Source organism: Aspergillus fischeri, genomic scaffold, assembly GCF_000149645.3.
Source record: "Aspergillus fischeri NRRL 181 1099437636245 genomic scaffold, whole genome shotgun sequence".
NCBI lineage: Eukaryota > Fungi > Ascomycota > Eurotiomycetes > Eurotiales > Aspergillaceae > Aspergillus > Aspergillus fischeri.
The window spans coordinates 760,482-779,716 of NW_001509773.1; the positions used below are offsets into that span (position 1 = coordinate 760,482).

At 49.8% G+C, this 19,235-nt stretch overlaps 8 protein-coding genes across 8 annotated transcripts; 3 read left to right on the forward strand and 5 right to left on the reverse strand.

Annotated features, from left to right (window-relative positions):
- Positions 1 to 269: 269 nt before the first annotated feature.
- NFIA_104060 (ribonuclease P protein subunit p40) lies at positions 270 to 1,800 on the reverse strand (the record flags this gene model as incomplete). Its single annotated transcript, XM_001266814.1, has 7 exons — positions 270 to 498; positions 563 to 908; positions 955 to 1,101; positions 1,157 to 1,258; positions 1,311 to 1,373; positions 1,446 to 1,590; positions 1,657 to 1,800. The coding sequence occupies 7 exons, from the start codon at positions 1,798 to 1,800 to the stop codon at positions 270 to 272; spliced, it is 1,176 nt and encodes a 391-aa protein (XP_001266815.1).
- A 984-nt stretch (positions 1,801 to 2,784) lies between these two features.
- Positions 2,785 to 4,112, forward strand: NFIA_104070 (WD repeat-containing protein; the record flags this gene model as incomplete). The annotated part of the gene is made up of 3 exons (XM_001266815.1): positions 2,785 to 2,900; positions 2,982 to 3,294; positions 3,411 to 4,112. 3 exons carry the CDS (start codon positions 2,785 to 2,787, stop codon positions 4,110 to 4,112), a joined length of 1,131 nt encoding a protein of 376 aa, XP_001266816.1.
- A 443-nt stretch (positions 4,113 to 4,555) lies between these two features.
- NFIA_104080 (putative C6 transcription factor Prf) lies at positions 4,556 to 7,411 on the reverse strand (the record flags this gene model as incomplete). Its single annotated transcript, XM_001266816.1, has 6 exons — positions 4,556 to 5,230; positions 5,299 to 5,538; positions 5,589 to 6,080; positions 6,160 to 6,679; positions 6,733 to 7,024; positions 7,108 to 7,411. 6 exons carry the CDS (start codon positions 7,409 to 7,411, stop codon positions 4,556 to 4,558), a joined length of 2,523 nt encoding a protein of 840 aa, XP_001266817.1.
- A 922-nt stretch (positions 7,412 to 8,333) lies between these two features.
- Positions 8,334 to 9,614, reverse strand: NFIA_104090 (mitochondrial 54S ribosomal protein uL2m; the record flags this gene model as incomplete). The annotated part of the gene is made up of 2 exons (XM_001266817.1): positions 8,334 to 8,435; positions 8,502 to 9,614. 2 exons carry the CDS (start codon positions 9,612 to 9,614, stop codon positions 8,334 to 8,336), a joined length of 1,215 nt encoding a protein of 404 aa, XP_001266818.1.
- A 1,623-nt stretch (positions 9,615 to 11,237) lies between these two features.
- NFIA_104100 (B-type cyclin nimE) lies at positions 11,238 to 12,857 on the forward strand (the record flags this gene model as incomplete). The annotated part of the gene is made up of 3 exons (XM_001266818.1): positions 11,238 to 11,246; positions 11,360 to 12,619; positions 12,675 to 12,857. 3 exons carry the CDS (start codon positions 11,238 to 11,240, stop codon positions 12,855 to 12,857), a joined length of 1,452 nt encoding a protein of 483 aa, XP_001266819.1.
- A 1,096-nt stretch (positions 12,858 to 13,953) lies between these two features.
- Positions 13,954 to 14,735, forward strand: NFIA_104110 (HIT family protein; the record flags this gene model as incomplete). The annotated part of the gene is made up of 3 exons (XM_001266819.1): positions 13,954 to 14,241; positions 14,295 to 14,409; positions 14,464 to 14,735. 3 exons carry the CDS (start codon positions 13,954 to 13,956, stop codon positions 14,733 to 14,735), a joined length of 675 nt encoding a protein of 224 aa, XP_001266820.1.
- A 179-nt stretch (positions 14,736 to 14,914) lies between these two features.
- Positions 14,915 to 16,638, reverse strand: NFIA_104120 (tRNA (guanine-N2-)-methyltransferase; the record flags this gene model as incomplete). The annotated part of the gene is made up of 5 exons (XM_001266820.1): positions 14,915 to 14,977; positions 15,037 to 15,161; positions 15,218 to 15,423; positions 15,476 to 16,368; positions 16,525 to 16,638. 5 exons carry the CDS (start codon positions 16,636 to 16,638, stop codon positions 14,915 to 14,917), a joined length of 1,401 nt encoding a protein of 466 aa, XP_001266821.1.
- Positions 16,639 to 17,191: 553 nt separating this feature from the next.
- On the reverse strand, positions 17,192 to 18,928 carry NFIA_104130 (putative histone deacetylase SIR2; the record flags this gene model as incomplete). The annotated part of the gene is made up of 5 exons (XM_001266821.1): positions 17,192 to 17,374; positions 17,433 to 17,612; positions 17,670 to 18,224; positions 18,284 to 18,594; positions 18,676 to 18,928. 5 exons carry the CDS (start codon positions 18,926 to 18,928, stop codon positions 17,192 to 17,194), a joined length of 1,482 nt encoding a protein of 493 aa, XP_001266822.1.
- Positions 18,929 to 19,235: the final 307 nt, after the last annotated feature.

Sequence of the window (19,235 nt, forward strand, 5' to 3'; positions counted from 1 at the left end):
GATAACTTTTTCTCGTTTTTGCTTCATCGCTCTTGAGTTTTGTATAACTGTTTTACCTTGGTTGACTGTCTTCTTTCACTGGGTTGGGGCGATAACAGGATCTGATGGAGGTTTCTGATTCTTGCAGGTTTTCATTTGGGTGATACCACAGCCTTGACTTAAATGATAGCATAGATCGAACGATAATGGATAGAAACTGTCCTTAAGGCTGGCGCATTCGTTACGAAGGGTTGAGAACCTTCTCTGTTTAATTGATAGTCATTGTAGCATTATAAGACTGAGGCTCCCACATACTCCCAGCAAATACAAGACCGACTGGTCTTGGTAGGCGCGTCCGCTCCACTTTCTTGAATGTCTTGAGTACTGTCAGTCCGCTCGGATCGCGGCAACAACATGATAGTATATCCATCCTTCGCTTCCACTGCTTCCCTTCCCAGTGCAGTCGAAGACAGTGCAAACCATGTGAACGCCGGCGAGGATTTTGACGCGGTCTCACGCCTAGTAGGCAACCGAGTCAGCAGAGCCGTTGCGGTTCTGGTGAACATGGCAGAAGAGGACTTACAGCATAGTGATGAACAGATCTAAGATCCAGCTGGCGGGGACGAACCCGTGCCATGTCAAGGAGACTAGATCGACGGATCTGACAGGTCCGTCATCTGGGACGCTGTAGCGGCTTAGGTATGGATCGATGTCGTCGTCTTTTGATACCCGCGGAGACCCCAGGGCTACCATTGCCAGCCATTCAGAGAGATTCTGTGAATCCTCTTTCAAGATATTTTCTGAGGATGCTTCTGTGAAGGTAGTCTCGCTGAAAGGGGGAGTGATGATGTTGTGGTAGTGGGTACGGGAGACATCACAGTCGATGATTTGTGGATGATTGCCTTTGAGGGTGGGATCTCCTTGTTTTCCTTTATTACTTTTGTCATGAGATTTACGGGTTTGAGTACTTCGTACCTTCGGAGATTCCGGTGGAACCTGGTGCCAGGTCGTGAAAAAGCCAGGCTACGGAATGGTCAAGGACGTTTTTAAATGCCCAGACGATTCTGTCGAACCCTTTCTTGCCGTGCAGCATCGAAGGCAGTCGCAGATTGATTTCCACAACTAGTGATTTGATTCATTAGTTTCTCAGAGGCGCGATGATGACGGATTGACGTACGATATCGCTCTTTGGCATGTTTCCTTCCTCCGCTGCGGATGGGTTTCCCTGTCAGTCCTGTCCGTTCGTAGACCTCCTTGCCGAGCTCTAATTTCAAGATCCCTGAAGCATTGTTAGTTTGAATCTAGATGCGCATCTTCCTAAGCGAACGTACCGTCTTTGAGAGTGTAAACGTTGTCTGAGCCTGACCGCCCCTCGGATATCATGAGGATATTGCCTGAGTGAGAGGTTAGAACCAATGGAGATCGCTTCGCGACGCCGCCATGAAAGACAAAAGGTAATGATGTACCAGTTTTGATGTACGTATTGAAGAAGTCTCCTTCAAGCAGTGCTGAAGGAGACATGAACACCCTCGCATATCGAAGCTTTTGGACTTTCGCATCCAACGAGTTCTTGATGCTTGGATAGACCTCTTCTGGTAGGAGGACCTCTACCTGTTCTCGACGATTAGTTTACCATCGCTTGGGGGTCCACAGAAGCTTTTTATTTCTTGAACTTACCGTGTGCACAAATGGATGATTGACAATAGTTGAAAAGGGTGACTTTTTTATCGGTGGCTGCTTAGGGTCGACAAATGCAGGCAATTGCGCTATGGTGGTGAAGCACTTTTCACGCCTGGACGCGTCGTCGTCGAAGTCCAACATGATAGGATAATACCCTGCCAAAAAGTTCAAAATGTACGTTGGAAATTCTATTAGAGTATAGTCTCACTCGAGATGAAGTCGGAAAGGCGCTTTATGCTTGTATGCTTTGAGAATGTGTTGTCGTGGTGCCGTTTGGGTCGGAAAAGTGTGATTTGTAGATAGATAGAGCCTGCGGACCGGAAACTTCTTCAGCCCTACAAGGCTGTCCTTTCGCAGGTATCCAGATGACTCTTTTGATTGAACTTTCTGGGTATACTCGTCTAAAGCTGGGTAGTAAAGAGTTCTCCACTGTCTGTATTATATGGGCTCAATCGCAGGTTTAGTACTCAGGTGTTGCTATGCACGGCAACATTCCTCCACCAAATATATCGACAGAACATCCAGCGATATCCATGAAGGATTTCCCCGACCTCCTTAAGCAGTCAAAGTATTATTATCCGGGTGTAATAATCATAAGCACTTGACAAAACGTGGAGACCGTAAGCTATTGAAGGCGATCCAAGTACAATTGACTTTGTGGAGACAGAGTAGACTACATAGCGATCTGATAACAAACAGGAACCATCTTTGTACGCCGATCATCGAGGTGGCCTCGTATGAATCTTATGCAGCAGATGTGTCATGAGCCTCGAGTAACTAATTGATTATTGCATGAATCGCTCTCTCAACTTCATAAGAGAGGAAGAAGCTTGCTATAAATGTTTGTGCCTGAGGCACGAATCCTATCTTAGCCTGATAAGTGCAACGGACAATTATCGATTGTTCCCAACTTTCTCATGCGCCCTTACTGAGCAATCCTCTGCAATTGACCCCCTATCAATATTAGTCCGGTCTTGTATATATCTTGGGCTTTCTCTTGCCACTCGCGAGGGTCAACTCCTAGTAGCTCGAACCACAGCCCTTCGGGGCATGCATGTGGGTTTCCACTGCTCTCCGCTGTCGCACGCAGTTCTGCCCGCAGCTCCCTCGCAGCAATAGCAAGCGATGGCTCCTCCACCACGACGGAATCTCCTGCCAAAGGAGCGATTTGCATTCGCGTTCGGTAGCCTCAAGACTCAAAGCTATCATGACCCCATTGCAAGGGGTCCCGGGTCCCACACGTGCGTCTTCATCTTCGCTCACTTGGTGACCTCACCTTCAGAACCTCCGAGCTGACCACGGTTGTCGCTTCTCTGCCACAGTATCCGCACGATAGCGTGGAATCCTACCGGGCAGCTCATTGCTACAGGCTCGGCCGATCGAACCCTTCGCATCTGGAACCCCGAGCGCCCGGCAGTCAAATACTCGACCGAACTGCGCGGCCATTCCGCGGGCATCGAGAAAGTGTTATTTAACCCGGTTAAAGACTCGGAGCTGGCGAGTTGCTCGACGGATGGTACCGTCAGGTTTTGGGATGTGCGATCGAAGACTTGTGTAAGCCGTCTCGATGTCGGCGGAGAGGCATTCACAATGTCCTGGTCGGCGGATGGGAGGGTCCTTATGGTGGGAAGAAAGGTGTGTTGAAAGAACCATGCGTTACACTTGGGACATCGGAATTCATAAACGCGAACTCGGAGCATGAGCCATGGGAAGCGACGTATCGAAAGGGGACTGACTTTTCCGGATCCCAGGACGACACCTTGTTCCCCATTTCGATAGAATCGCCCTCTTCATCACATATTCTGACAGACGGCGTCACCAATTTCCCCCCAACATCATCTACGACTTCAAAAGAAGGAACGACAACCTACACCGCACTAGAATCCCATCCACAGCCCGTCCAGACCAACGCAACGACCTTCTCCCACCACATCCCCACCCCCACCTCTCCCGACTTGCATCTCTTCGCCACAACAGGCGAAGGCACCGTCAAAATCATGTCGTACCCGTCCTTCGACGTCCTGCACACCCTTCACGCACACACATCCGCATGTCTCTCTATAGCCCTCGCGCCTACAGGCCGGTACCTCGCCGTCGGCGGCAGCGACGCTCTGATCTCGCTCTGGGATACAACGGACTGGATCTGCCGGCGCACAGTCTCGAGTAACAACGGGGGTGCTGTCCGCGGCGTAAGCTGGAGCTTCGATGGGCGTTTCGTCTGCGGCGCCTGCGACGAGGTAGGCTGCGGCGGGAACGGCCTGGAGATTTTCCATGCTGAAACAGGGGAGAGCGTCTACACGGTTCCTACGGGCGGCAGCAGTGCATCTGGTATACCGACTGTTGCATGGCATCCCTCGCGTTACTGGCTTGCATATTCGACCACGGCTGACGGGCCTGGAAGTGCGGGTGCCGGAGGGCTGAAGATTGTCGGTGCCGCTGGTGGAAGCTTATGAGGCCTAGTATTATATGCTATGGAGCTTCCCCAGCCTTGCTCGTCGTACTGTAGTATGTACTGGGTTTGGAGGACTGATTTGTTGGCGAAACTGAGCCGGAATATGGAATGGGATATCTTTGCTCGTGATGTGTTGCATTGAGACTATTTCCAAGTAATGAATCTGGTATGTGCTGATAGAGCATTATACAAAAACACGATACTTCCTCCATAGATGTTATCATGTTACATCATGAAAGGACTCCAAGTAGTCATATACACCGAAACTCCAAATTTCAAGACCACAAATCGTGACTTGGCCGTTACCAGACACCCGCCCAGCGTAAGGGTATCACGTAAATCCAGCAGATGAGCTTAAACACTCACTCAATTTCCAGACCCTGCTTTTTTGAGAAGCTTGCAGGTTGCCTCAACAATGTTGGCCTCGAAGGCCGCCTTCTCGGCTTAGCCTTGGTTTCGCCAGGCGTCCCAGTTATTGGAACTGAGGAGTTCTGCCCACTGGGTCTCGCTGAGAGACCCCATTGTCGCGGGAGTTATATTGGTATTTTCTCCGTTGGATGTTTGCATAGCAGCAATATCCCATGATGGAGGAATGGGGAATGGTGGGTCTGGGACAGTAGTATCGAGAGATGACATAGCGTCGGTTGAAAAGATATTATCATTGTACGTAAAACCGTCAAATTGCCCAGTATTCGCGGCACCCGATGGGGCGTGCACCGACTCACTGTTACCGAGCGTATGGCTGGGTGTTCGATTCGAGAAATTGAGGGGTGAATGTTGCCGTACCTTTGGCGACGATGTGCTACTAGCACCGACGTAAGATGTATTTGAAGACGATTTCACGGCTGACGAAATTGAGCCTTCTGATATCGCATTTCCATTGTCGTCGAAACCCGGCGAAAGGTCCATATCTGTGCCTGAGCCTACCGTCTCAGGCCCGGAGCTGAGATTATATGACGGTTCAACGAAAGATTGCGAAAGTCCAGCCATTGGTGCACCTCCCGAGTTCTGGCCTTGCGCTGGTGTTCGCCTTTGGCGATTTGGAAGTGAGGCGGAGGGCTGGAACTCGTTGTGAATAGGCATTATGGACGTGCATTTTCCGTTCACAAAACCAGGAACCTAAGACAGGGTGAGGTTAGCAATTCCAGTTTGACATTGTCCATTGAAAATATGGTGTGCGGCCTTACCCTTTCCAGCAGCGCCTCACCCATTGGACGCCGAATATCGCGGAACGCTGTTCCCTCGATGTCAACGTCCAGCTGTACAAGAAACGACTCCGTCATGGGATTCTTGTTCTTCAAAGCATCAAGAGCTGAGAAGAAAAACTGCAAGGATGAACGAGCAGCCGAGTCATCGGGCCGCGACTGCAGATACTGCACGAAGACCCGGGCGGCGACGTACACACAGAACGACATGAAGGGATTCATCTATGGCAAATTAGCGTGGTGGCCGCTCAACGAGAAGTGGAAGGACGAACAAGAGTCAGATCTGTATGACTGATCATTTTCATGATGCTCGAAATTTGGTCCGCCGCAACAATACACCTCCGCTTGCTTTCGGTGATGATCTGATCGGGCATCTTGTTCTTCTCCGCTTTGAAAATGGCAGCTTGGTGTAGACAAATAGTCGACGTCTGGATAGCCATGTTGCAGAAGACTACATTCGGGTCGGCTATTCCAGCTGGAAGCCGCAGATGGCTGGGCATTGTCAACGCGAAATGAAGTAAAATATTGTCAAGACATCTGTGCCTTTTCCAATACTCGCCATTTAGATCGTGGTCGTTATCCTGCGGATCAGGGCGATGGAGATGGGCAAGATTGCGACCGAACATGCTTGACAGCAGTACAACACTTGCGAGAGATGACAGAGTCGCGATTCCTTCCCCTCGCATAACGCTGCTGAGACGTAGAGTACGCTCGGGCTTACTCTTAACAAACGATGCTTCACTGGCGGGTAAATTTGTCATGATCTATCGCGACGGTTAGTAATTGCTGTCAATCAGGCTGTAGCATGTTAGGGGGCCCGGGGAAACAGGGTACGAAACTGACATCTCTTTCATCAATAATGACAGGCCATCCGGTTCCAGCACTAGCGTAGCGATCAATGCAGAATGCCATCCAGAAGGTTCTTCGTCGCTCTTCCTTTTCTGTCCAGTCTCTAGCTGGTGGTAACGATTGCTTCACTTCGGGACCCAACCCGTCTAGCCGATTCAGGCCCATCATGAGCGCCAGTCGTGTAGCTTTGCCGCTACTGAGCCACGCTCGCGGGAAATACATCATTTTGAACTCGTATGTGCTGATCAGGAGCCATGTTTGGCAGTGCGCCAGAGTAACAATGCTCTCCCCGAAGCCTTTCATTTCATCCAGTTCAGCGTATTTCCTCGCCCGCTGATAGAAAAGAGCATGCAGGTTTGAGTATTTATCGCTGACAGAGGCTGCATGACACCAGGTCATATACTGTAGACACACAGCGGGTCGTATGTTGTAGGCTAAGTTCATGGCTGCTAGATGTCTCGGACGATGCAAGATGGGTAACGAAGGATGCACTTTGTCGAAATAAATTTGGTTCCTGTCAACTCATGAGATATTGATATAGAGATGCGAGAAATGATATAGGCGTACAATTCATCGATAACATCCTGAGTTGGCAATGGTTCCTCGAGTCCCAGACCCAACATATCCCAACCAAAGTTCCCCCCAGCATTGAGTCCTGACGGTAGGTATGCCTGAGATAAAGGCTGATGCTCAACTATTGGCTGCGGAGGTGACAGAGAGGTGCTGAGATCGGTTGCGAGTAAGGGAACATCCGGTAAGCTCGTCATCTCAGTTTCATTCGCTGCTGGAATATGGTTATGATTTTCTTGAGTCTGGGCGGCATTCGGCTCTTGGGTTCTTAACAGATTTTCGACCTGGGCTTCACAGGGACTAACATTAGCAATATGCAAGATGCAGAGTCTCCTGTCAGAGACAACGCCGAAAGGAAAGGATATCACGTACCAAGCCGAGCTTCCAGCTGCTTCACATAACCTCGCTTTGGACCACTCTTTTTGCGAACCTCATCGTAAGCACATTCATGACCTAATCGGGAGCAAGTCCCGCAGCTCGGCCTCTTTCCATCGCATCTCAGCTTCCGTCGCCGACATACAACACATGCGATGCGCTTGGTACGAGGAAGATGAAGATTATCCGCGTCGCCATGGCCGGTGGATGCTGATGGTGCGTCATGATTTGTCGGTGTAGGCCGTAACTGAGAGGAAGAAGAGGTAACGCTTAGAAAATTCTCGCCGAAGAGATCTGCCATGGCCTGGTAGTAGAACAGAGGTTGGTAGAAAACGTATCGCTAAAGGTAAGCCGCTGGCTCTCGGGACTATGCGACTCGACAAAGGCGCAAGAACGGAGGTTTCACGACCTCAATGACGAAGTACGAAAAGACATACCAATGCAGCATTGGAAGACGTGAAAGTAAGTTGAAGAAGAAGAATTAGGAGAGAAGTGTCATGCTCAGGTCGAGAATAGGCAGTAGGAAGATTCGTTGGCGTTGATCATTTTAGGTTGGTGACGGGCTGACAGCGCCACGAATCCCCAATCTGGAACTGGTGATCACCCCGCGTCCTCGAAAAAGCCAGCCTCGAAGCACTTGGAATGGTCTTTGTTATCAGCTTAAATGAAATACGGGCCATATTGCATTGAGTCTCTTTTTGAGTCTAGATACGACAAGCTGTCCCTGAGAGTGGTGGTCTCGTTATCAGCAGAAGCCACCGTCAGCCATCTGAATGGCGTAATCTACGTCGGTCTTGGGTTGAAAGTCCTTTGAGCATGCTTCACGATAAGACAAATAGGATCTCAGAGGAGATTTTCTTCTCCAGTGAATCATGTGTATTTCGACCGCATAGACGAGACAGCCATGGCAAACGCATGGAAATACAATCTATCAACCATAACAGCGAAGGAATAATCACAGGAAGTTTATAAGATATCGAAGATAGCATGCCTGGCGCCCGAATCGAGTCAAAATATGATACAGTGTGAGCGGAGGACCCATCCTCCGCATTTAGACATGAAAATATTCGAATACAATGAGGAACTGAAAAAAGAAAGGACATGTCACGATGCTGGATCGGTGACACAGCCTTTGCACATGTCTCCCCAATGGAATTATGGATAAACAGTCCCACCGATGCAGTAAATTCGCGGAGAACGACAACGAACACAGAGAGGGAATCTCAGTTGTAGCCTCTGCGACGCTTGCCTTGGTTGCGGACTCTCGGGACCACCACTGCCTTGTTGATCTTCCACTTGGGCCGGGTTTTGTAGCCGGATTTGGCCTGCACAAGGCGTCAGTAAATGAATAATCATAACGCATTCAGTCCCGTGATTACGCATGTACATACCGGTAGACCCCAAGGACTCTTTGGATCGACGTTACCCTTCGACTTACCACGTCCACCACCGTGAGGGTGATCGGCAGCGTTCATGGCGAGACCACGGACTGTGGGACGGATATTCAACCAGCGTGACCGACCCGCCTTACCGAGCTGCCGATACTGATGGTTAGGATTGCTGGCCACTCCAACCGTCGCGCAGCAGTCCTTGTGAATAAGTCGAACTTCACCACTTTGAAGACGAATGGTGACATGTTGAGCGATACGTTCTTGCTTCTGCTTCTCCCGTTGGGAGAGGGGCTTCTGAACTTCCGTTCCATCTTCCTGGGTTTCTACTTCGTTGGCCCGGGTTTTAGTATCGCTGCCCTTCGAGATGACAGTTGCGTAGGTGCCCGCGCTCCGGCACAGCTGACCCCCCTTGCCGGGACGAAGTCCGACGTTGAATATCAAAGTACCTACGGGGATCATGTGCAAGGGCAAGCAATTTCCTCTCCAAGCGGTCCTGGCAGCGAGAACACCAGGATCAACGGTACCTCCCATACTCTTCCAAAGATCCTCCGGAATACCAGACATATAACTCTGAACAACGTCGCCCGCTCTCATACCTTCCGCAGCCAGAATGTAGCTCAGCTTCTGGGTTTCTTGACTGCGCACAAGCGCGATATGGGCACTTCGCCCAGGGTCGTGTTCAATGCGTTCTACCAGATGCGGCCCGGGAGCAGTTCGTGCAAAGTCGACAATTCGAATGCGGCGTTTGTGACCACCACCACGGTGCCGAACGGTGACCCTACCCGTGTTGTTTCGACCACCCTTGCCCTGGCCACGTTTGGGGAATGTCAACTTGTGCACCGGTCGTCCCTTCCACAAATGGTCATTGACTGGCCTTCGCAAATGTCTGATACCGGGAGTCCGTGGCTTGTACTTCCGCAGGAGAACGCCAGCATCATCACGGGTTGGTGGAGGGGCAAAGGCGATGCTTGGATCGAAGGTGGAGCTGGATGAGTCTTCAACTGAGGGCTTCTCTTGCTCGTGGATGACTGTTGCATATGCTCGTGATGACACTGAAGACAGGCATCTGAAGGGTAGGCGAAGACCCGTCAAGGCGAATCGAGGTTGAAGCATGATGTTCAGTTGTATCTCGATTGATCGGAAATATTCCAAGCGCTGCCGGAGCTGCGAGATTCGGACTGCGCGATTTGAGGAGCAAGTAAGCAATCAATGGTGAAGCATACCCCCTCAATGCTAAACGATACAATCAGAGACAAGACCGAGACACCCTCAAAACCGATGACAACACTCCTTCGCCAATGGGAGTGTCGTCGTGATCTGCTTGTCCTCCGGAAAATGTCTTCGACTCTCCGGTGCGGATGTGGCTCGCGAGAGATCACCTGACTTACTGCACGGCCACCCAGAGTTGAATTGTGGCACAGCACTGAGATCACGGGACTGCGCGACACGGGAACACGTCCAACGGAAGTTCAAAGGTTCAACCGGTTGCTGGGCAACAACATATTGTTTTGGTGGTCCGGCGCGCGCTGCATCACGGCTAATGCCTGCGATAGCGTCTGCCCTGACTTCTCTGCCTAGGAACAAACTTTGAGGCATCGATACTCGTTTCACAGAGAGCCTCCACCACTGTAAATAATCATTCTTTCGGTGACGATATCTATACGGAGATTTCCGTACCTACACAGTACTTCCATGTTTCCTTCTGGTTACCTTCATTGCATCCTAACGTGTAGAGAGCAGTCACTATATGAATCTAATGGAAGCAGTCAACTATTTGAGTAGGGATATTGAATATGCCTTCATAAATTGGAGCACTGTCACAAATAATAAGTAGGTAGTCGAACTGGTAGCCCTGTAGTAGGTACCTGAGGTTTCGATACCTCTTCTCCATCCAGTGAACACCCATACAATACCTATTCTAAGGTATTACCTTACCATCTGGGAGACTTCCTTTTATTACCGTCACCACCCCTTTCCGTCCATCTTTACTTTGGCTCTTTGCGGTGTCTCATAAGGTGTCTTGTATTTCTCCTTTATCAAACGCCATTCTTCGCTCATCAATTATATTAATTGAGCCAAGTATCTCATATTTCATACTTCATACGGGGTTTGTCAAGATCAGCTCTTCTATCTTCTACGCGGTATCGACATCATACAACCGGGTGGTTGTGCTGTGGGGCAGCTTTGCCAGCGTACCTAGTTTGTTTCCACGCTAAGCGTAGGGCCAAACATCGCCTTTGCCCTGTCAACTTTACCAACCTTCTTTACACCACCCCAGCAGTACTGCTTCTTCAAGACAGCGAAAGCACCTCAAAAACACGCAATCAACAGTTCTTCGCGTGTCGTCTCTAGCCATCGAGACATTTTATGAAAATCTGCTCGCCGACACGAAGTTCTACTTCTTTTGCGCGCCCGAATAGGACGTGATTTGAGACGTCAAAAGGTTCTGTCAACAACATCGTTGGACCCATATATGCGATTATTTTTGACGACTCTGCAACAAAATTCCGTGCCTCTAACTAGGAATTCTTCTTCAAGTTGAATTGCTGGTCATTGAACGTATTTCCACGCGTGGTACGTGCAACCTGCGCCTTGGCTCTCAGGTATTCTATCCCCACCGGGGTGATCTGGAATGCTGACTGGAAAGCTTCTGCAGGTCGACAATAGCTACAGTACATCTCCTTTCTTTTTCCTTCGCTCTCCTACGTACTTCTTCTCTGTCTTCTTTTCAGCACCATGCCTCCGGTAAGTTCTCCCCATGAGAGACACGCGTAATGTTTCTACCTACCATCTTTCGAAAGCCATTGTGCTCTCCGGTTTGATGATTTGCAATTGTATTCTGATTGAACTTGTAACAGGCCCGAGGTCTTCGTACACGAGGTACAATGAATGAAAATGACGAGAACGGGCCGTCGACGCGTCTGACACGAGCAAAGGCCGCTGCTCTGTCTGCAGGAGATGTTCCAACAACCACCGCGGCTGCCAAAAAGCCCCTTCAGACCAAGAAGGCCGCCACCAACTCGACGACAACGGGAACACAAAGAAGACGCGCTGCCCTTGGAGATGTCAGCAATGTTACAAAAACGGAAAATGGCGGGGCCAAGGAAACGAAGAAAGCCGCGTCTGGCAAGGTCGGCTTGACGTCGAAAGCTACCATGCAGACCGGCGGTGTTCAAAAGCTGAGCCGGAACAACTCATCACGTACCGCCTTGGGCGCCAAAGATAACAGCGCAAAGAAGGAGAAGCCTGCGGTTGAAGGAAAGCGTCCCGGAAGTGGTTCTGGTATCGGCAGCACACAGATGAAACGGACGTCCAGCCAGAAATCGGTACCGGAGAAGTCCCTGCAGGTTGAGGGACCGCCGCGCAAGAAGGTTGAAGTCGAGAAGAATATCACCGAGAAGAAGACAACCGTGGAAAAGGGTTCTGCAGCGAAGGAAGATGCTGTGATTGCCGCTGAGCCTGAAGTCGCCAAGAAGCCTGAGGACGTAGTCGACGACCTGGACACTGAAGATTTGGACGATCCTCTGATGGCCGCTGAATATGTGGTGGAGATCTTTGACTACCTCAGAGACCTGGAGTTGGAGACATTACCCAACCCTCGCTACATTGAGCACCAACCCGACCTCGAGTGGAAGATGCGTGGCATTCTTGTCGACTGGCTGATTGAAGTTCACACACGCTTCCGTCTCCTCCCCGAGACGCTTTTCCTCGCTGTGAACATCATCGACCGTTTCCTTTCCGCTGAAGTTGTCGCTCTTGATCGCCTTCAATTGGTCGGAGTCGCCGCCATGTTCATCGCTTCCAAATATGAGGAAGTTCTTTCACCTCATGTGGCCAACTTCAGTCACGTTGCAGACGAAACATTCACAGACAAGGAGATTCTTGATGCCGAACGCCACATCCTAGCCACTCTCGAATACAACATGAGCTATCCCAACCCCATGAACTTCCTCCGTCGTATTTCAAAGGCAGACAATTATGACATTCAGACTCGTACCCTCGGCAAGTACCTCATGGAGATTAGCCTTTTGGATCATCGCTTCATGTGCTATCCTCAAAGCCACGTCGCCGCAGCCGCGATGTACCTTGCTCGGCTGATCCTGGAACGTGGGGCTTGGGTAAGGACCCTCGCACTTGCGAAGCAGAGTGACTTGTAAAGCTAACTCAAACTAGGACGCCACCCTAGCGCACTATGCTGGCTATACCGAGGAAGAGATCGACCCTGTCTTCCGATTGATGATCGACTACCTTCACCGTCCTGTATGTCACGAAGCGTTCTTCAAGAAATACGCAAGCAAAAAGTTCCTCAAGGGTAAGCTCTCCAAGATCATGCCGTCGGAATTCAACAGCAACTAATCAGTCTGTCTAGCCTCCATCCTTACCCGGCAGTGGGCCAAGAAATACCATCACATGTACATTGATAGCGCACTCACAGAACCGTACAACTTCATCAAAGAAAGTGAATAGGCGCGCATCGATGTTGTGCTAGCATGCTGATCATGGCCTCGATATGCCACATATCTCCGTGTTAGAGCAACGGATTCAATTCAAGGTATATGTCGGCATTTGTTTGTTTGTGATGGTAAAAGGGCACCTCTTGCATACGGTTATGACGGCATCTCTGTTTTCCAGTTTGCGTACGTTGGCATTATCCGCTTCTCTCGGGGGTGTCTGGCGCATCGTCTGTTTAAGTTCTTTGAGCTCTTTTTGGTTTCGGCACTGTCTTCGGGGTTGTTTCGCACAAGCTTTGATTGATACCTTTTACACATTCTTCTTCTTGCCCGCCTACGGGTATCACAGCTGTTGAAAGCTTCAGGGTTGGAAATGTACTTCCATTTGACTTAATTTTTGGTTCGATCACCTTACTAGCCTTCCGTATGCGCCGAGTGTCCGTCGTACGCAGCTAACTTCACGAATCAATGACGCTCCACATGCTGCTGTAGGCTTAAGGCGAGGATCCGGAGTGTCAACGTTCTGTTGAGTTGTACGGATCAGCAAAGAAGCGCAGCTATAAGTAGAAATTAAAGTATAATTTAAATTCGAACAGTTTTGCATTTTGCCTTATTAAGTTTCTACTTAAATTCCTGAGTAGCTCTCACAAGTAGAAGTCCAACATGTGGTAGAGCAACACCACAAATCAGTATAGAATGGTAGGTAGGTGTGAAGATTTAAGCCGAGGTCCCTCTGATCCCGGCCACTTTGAATTCATCAGGTCAGAGGCACAACCAACCCAAAACGATTGAAGTGTTGAAGTCACAATCTTTCTGATACATTGGCTGAGAGTCTATAGCTTTTATACCTGCAGAGATACCCTGCGTTGAGGTCAATCGGCCCCTCAATGCACCCCGGCAGATGAATCTCTGCTCCAGACTACCAAGCGCTCGCTACCATACTCATTGATGTTCTCATCAACAGAGACCCAGTCTAAGCTCTATTGAGACAGAGAAACAAGATGACTGTACCGTCATCATCAGCGTCATGCCCCTTCTGCCGCATCGCAGCAGCATATCCTCCCATCCCACCATCGATATTCCGTCCTCAGCACAAACAGGATGACGCACAAGAATCAGCTATCATCCCCACAGATACGACGCAAGAAACGCATGCGCATCTTGTACTCTCGACTCCATATGTCCTGGCCTTTTTGGACATCATGCCATTGACAAGGGGCCATGTTCTCGTCGTCACGAGAGATCACCACGAGAAGTTGAAAGACATGGGCGTGGAAGTCAGCAGAGAGGTCAGTATATCCTCTAACCTTTCCCCCCGGGCTACATGAGCAAAATCCTAAAGGATGCGGTCGCGCAGATCGGCCAGTGGCTCCCTATCATCTCGCGGGTCGTGATGAGAACTGTCTTTGGCACAGAGGCAGAACCAGATTGGAGTTGGAATGTGGTGCAGAATAATGGTACGTTATCTATCCACTTTGTCTGATTAGGGCTCTGGCTCATGCATCGAACAGGCATCAGGGCCGCGCAGCAGGTTCCCCATGTCCATTTCCATGTCATTCCCCGGCCGCCGTTGGACCCTGCGCCTACTGCAGCCAAAATGAGTTTCGTAATGTTTGGTCGGGGGCAGAGGGATGAGCTGGATGATGAGGAGGGAGAGTCGTTGGCCAAGGCGTTGAGAGAAGAGCTGGCGAAGGAGGTTCGCCGAGTGGAAGAGAGGGAAGGCGTTGATTTGGATGTGGCGGCTACGGAGGTGCGTTATCAGAGGATAAAGGGGAAGCTGTGAGATTGCAGCCTTGTGCTGCTCTTCATTATATCTGTGTTGATATATGATACCTACGTCGCGTTCTATCCTGTGATGCTCTCAAACAGGACTTCCAGTTGGCCCTATATGAGGGGCGTATTATAATGCATTAAGTGACAACGATTGTGGGATGCCTTCGTATTTCTAAGCAAACTTTTGTCTCATTGAGATACATCGCTTTCTGTACCGGACTTAGCCTTGGAGTTGGGGTTCTTCATGAAATACTGAACGTCTGTTAGTCATACACTCTCTGCAGAAGTAGGACTGAAGAAAATGACCTCACCTTTCTCCTGAAGGCATTAAGCTCATCAGCATACATCCCTTCTGAATCGGCTTTCCTTCGTCCCACAGAAACGTCTGAGGTCTCTCCTTCCGGGAGTCTGCGGTAAGTGATAAGGCGTCGGGACCCTAAAATGCCAAATCAGACATGATGCTATTACAGAGCGTTCTTCCCATGAACTTACAGTTGTTGAACGGCTGTACAGAGACACACACAACCTCCAAGTTTGGATGCATGGGGATGGCCAATTCCCCTTCCTCGTCGCTGGATGTTGGCATCCACATAGCCAGACGTCCATTTGTAACTAAGGTCCGCGAGGCGAAGTTGAGAATATCATTCTGCATGGCCTCAAATCCATAAGGTTTCTTCGGCGCAATGTAGTCCGGCCGCCTGAAGATGCATCAGCAAATCATGTATCGATATGTCCTTGATGTGAACTTACAAATGAGCTGGAACCCCATCGATCAAGACCTCTTCCTTCCCACGCCCGTCGCGAGTCCCCAGAACCCGAAGCCCCTCACGGACACCGTAAGGAGGATCACAAATGATGCCATCCAGGAACTGACTGGAGCGGAGAGGCGTGTTTGTCAGATCGGAAGTAAAGACATCCACGAATTTGCTTTCAGTGCCGTATTGCTGGAAGTTCGACAGTACTCCCATCGGTTTACCCTTCCCCATCTCTTTGCCGCGAAAGCTACGTCCGTCAATGTCCGAGCCGAGAGTCAGCGCGCCAAAGTGCGCAGCAGCAACGCAGAAGCTTCCTGTTCCCACAAACGGATCAAAGAACAGTCTGCCGGGCGCTGCATGGGCCATATTAGCCGTAACTAGGCTCAATTCAGCGTCCATCGATGTGGTGCTGATATACCGGCGCTTCTTGAGGTCGTACTTGTTGACGACCTCCCGGTTACTATTAGCAACCCAGCGCCCGAAATAGATCTTCTGCGGAGTTTGTAATTCAGCCGGCCGTGTTGTACTTGATGAGGTCGTCGTCTTTGAAATTGCAACGTCTGGGATATACTCCTCTAGCACCCAGAAATCCTCGTCTGGGTTCTTCATCCGGATGGGACCCTGGAAGTCAAGATAGGCGAACGACTGGATAATGTCTCGTTTCTCTTCATTACTTCGCTTTCCAGCAAAGCTCTCGATGGTGAAACGAAATGATACCTCCTTGTAGTTGTTCCAGCGAGGCTGGGTCCGTCTGCGGACGTCGCTGTGAACTTCTTCATAGTTAGTGCCTTGAGCCCAGAGCTCGAAGATATCCTTCGCTAGGATGCTACGAGCAATGAGTCCTCGTGCAGCTTCCTCATTTGCCAATTTGACAATACAATATGGTGACTGCTCTTTCGGTCAGCTGTACATATAATGAGATATCTCTGTCGAATGATGTAGGCGCGGGGGAACAAAAATTCCACCCTGAAACCCCTCCAAGATCATTACAATCCGAGATGGAAGGGAACCGCAGCCTGGGGAAAATGTGAAAAGAACACCTACAAATTCATTATAAGAAATAACCTCAAGGTCGATTCCAGCCAGAGCTGCCAGTGCTTGGATCTCCGGCCGTCGAAAACTTTCGTGCACTTGAGCGAAGCGGATCAAATATTCCATTGCGATGCCACCACGCCAAGATACGGCCTTTGATTCTGGATAGGCGATGTAAGAGCAATCAATTACTCCTATGTTTGCATGAGTAGGTAAGAAAGAATGTATCCAGCCTAGCCTTGGCTGTATGGTGCGTCAAATGGTGGTTGCGTCGACTGTGATGACTTTTTGATCGATTCTTCTACTTTTGCCGCGAAACGGAATCTGCTATTATCGGACCATCCGACACTGTAGGGAATGGGCAGAGAAATGAGGACAATACGCTACAACAACTCATCTCGATACCAAAATGTACTTGATCACCTAGAAAGAAACTTCAGTGACCTCAAGGACTCTATTCTTGATGAGGATTTCGCGTCTTCCTAGCTCCAGCTCTTATGTACTTTGTAAAACAGGGCATACACGACAAACATATCCCTTACTGAAGTTGACCTTCAGTTTAACCTAGTATAACCTCTGACAGATGATACTGCAAGTGCGAATATTGGAATAAGCCCACAGACCTGCGCCATCCCTAACCGATAGACAGTAACAAAATAACCATGACAAGACTCCGCCGCTATGCGCCCACAACCTTAAATACATATCGTGAATCATATCCTTCAACCCGAGTAATCTCAACCTTCTCATCGGGGGGTATCATGTCATGTTTCAACTCCCAGCCGGCCCGACGAGACAGCTCGGAGACTACCACATCGCAATCACCCAAGAGGTCAATATCGAAGCACGTATGCGTCACAGGCTAAACAATGGGTCAGTTCCAAGGCCACAAATGTCCATGGGATTGGAGCGTAACGTACAGTACGAGAAATATAGATCTGGGGGACATGGCGAGGGAGAACACCCGGAACTTCAGCCACAGGTGCGACTTTCAACGATGTACCAATCACGATGACCAAGTCCACTTTATCACGGTCATGATGAAGCAGACGACGGCCGAACTCGTCGGGCAAGTCCTCGCCAAAGAATGTAATGTCAGGCTATATAACAATTAGCCGTCAGTTGCTATTAGCACCTTCATGATACTTCGCACTCACCTTCATAACGCCAGGAGTGGGAATCTCGTAATCTTCCTCCTCCGAACTGTCCTCGCCGTCCTTCTTCCTGCTTTTCTGCGTTCCGTTGGACATCCGTTTCCGTTTGAGACCCTGCGGCTTCAAAGAATCGTCTTCGAGACTCTCTTTGCAAGCCACGCATTCGGGAACAATGCCTTTTTTGATGTCGTCAAAAATATCTTCGCCTTTCACTTTGTGATGACACTTGACGCACGTAGCCGTCGCAAAAGAGCCGTGACATTGCAGGATTTTCTCCGGCAGAATACCTGCGTTGGCCTCAATGTTGTCGATGTTTTGAGTATAATTGGTCAACAGCTTCCCTTGATCCTGCAGGAGCTTGATGAAGGCATGAGTGGGCGAGAATTTCTTCTCCGTAGGCAATATATCCTTCGCGATTGAGAAGAAGATATTTGGATCATCACGGAACACATGAATATCAAATACCTCCTGAGGGTCGCTTAGCCCCAGATGTTCTAATTGAGAATAGAGTCCGGTATCTTTCGAGCGAAAATCGGGGATTCCAAGACTCGTGGAGATCTTGCCAAAATCGTCAGTACCAGATTAGCCGAACAAGCACCTTCGATCTGAAAACTTACACCTGCGCCAGTCAACACAATGATATTCTTGGATTCCTTGAGCAACCGGACGGCATCGTCAATTGTATTGTATTGAGGAAGTTTAGGCCGCCTCGAGAATTCGCGCGAAATCCCAATCGCAAGAAGAGGGTGATACGCTTCGTCAGGGGCCCCTTCCAGGAACGCTGGCGGCATGATTCCAAACGCAGTACATAACTTCTTCGCGGTGACAGTATCACGAGCAATCGTTTCCTCAACGAATGCAGCCTTTCCGATTTCATGTAGTCGTTCGCGGTACGCAATGGCTTCTTCCAGAGTGCAAGCACCCGGCACTGGTCAAGATCATGGTTAGTGGAAAGACACTACTGAAGGGAGTGGCATGTATAAGCCAGGCGCATAAAGAAGGAGCTTACCGCCATCGCGAAGTTGCTCATCCTTCAGTACTTGAATCGCATCTTCGTACAGGGACTGAGTTTCCCATTCCTCTCCAGAGTCATCGCTGTCAGACTCGTACTCGGAATGGGACGCCTCGCCCACCACAGCAGCCGTATCTTCGGCCTTGATCTTCCCTTCCGTCTCCACGGCTGCCATATCAACGGCTTCCACTTCGACCACCGGATCCTTCAACGACGCGCTCTCCCCGCCGGACACTGATATTACGTCCATCCTGAATAAAGATTGGACACTTCCGGCTGCCTCTATGAGGGATCTCCACTCACATTGAGCTTTTTGCCACTCAAAGTCGGTCGCCGGGGTAAATTTGGTTCTGGGTATCTCTGGGTAAAGCGGTCGGAGAGGACTTAATCCGATTCCGACTCCGATATTGAGTGACAAAAGAAGTCAGGGATCAATGATATAGCAAGCAGTTAAGACTGGCGTTTACTGGTCCCAAGGCTGGTCCACAACAGTCTTGGGTGGTCGTCGAATAAACACTGCGATATCTATGAAAACCCCCCCTCTGTTAATGGAGACA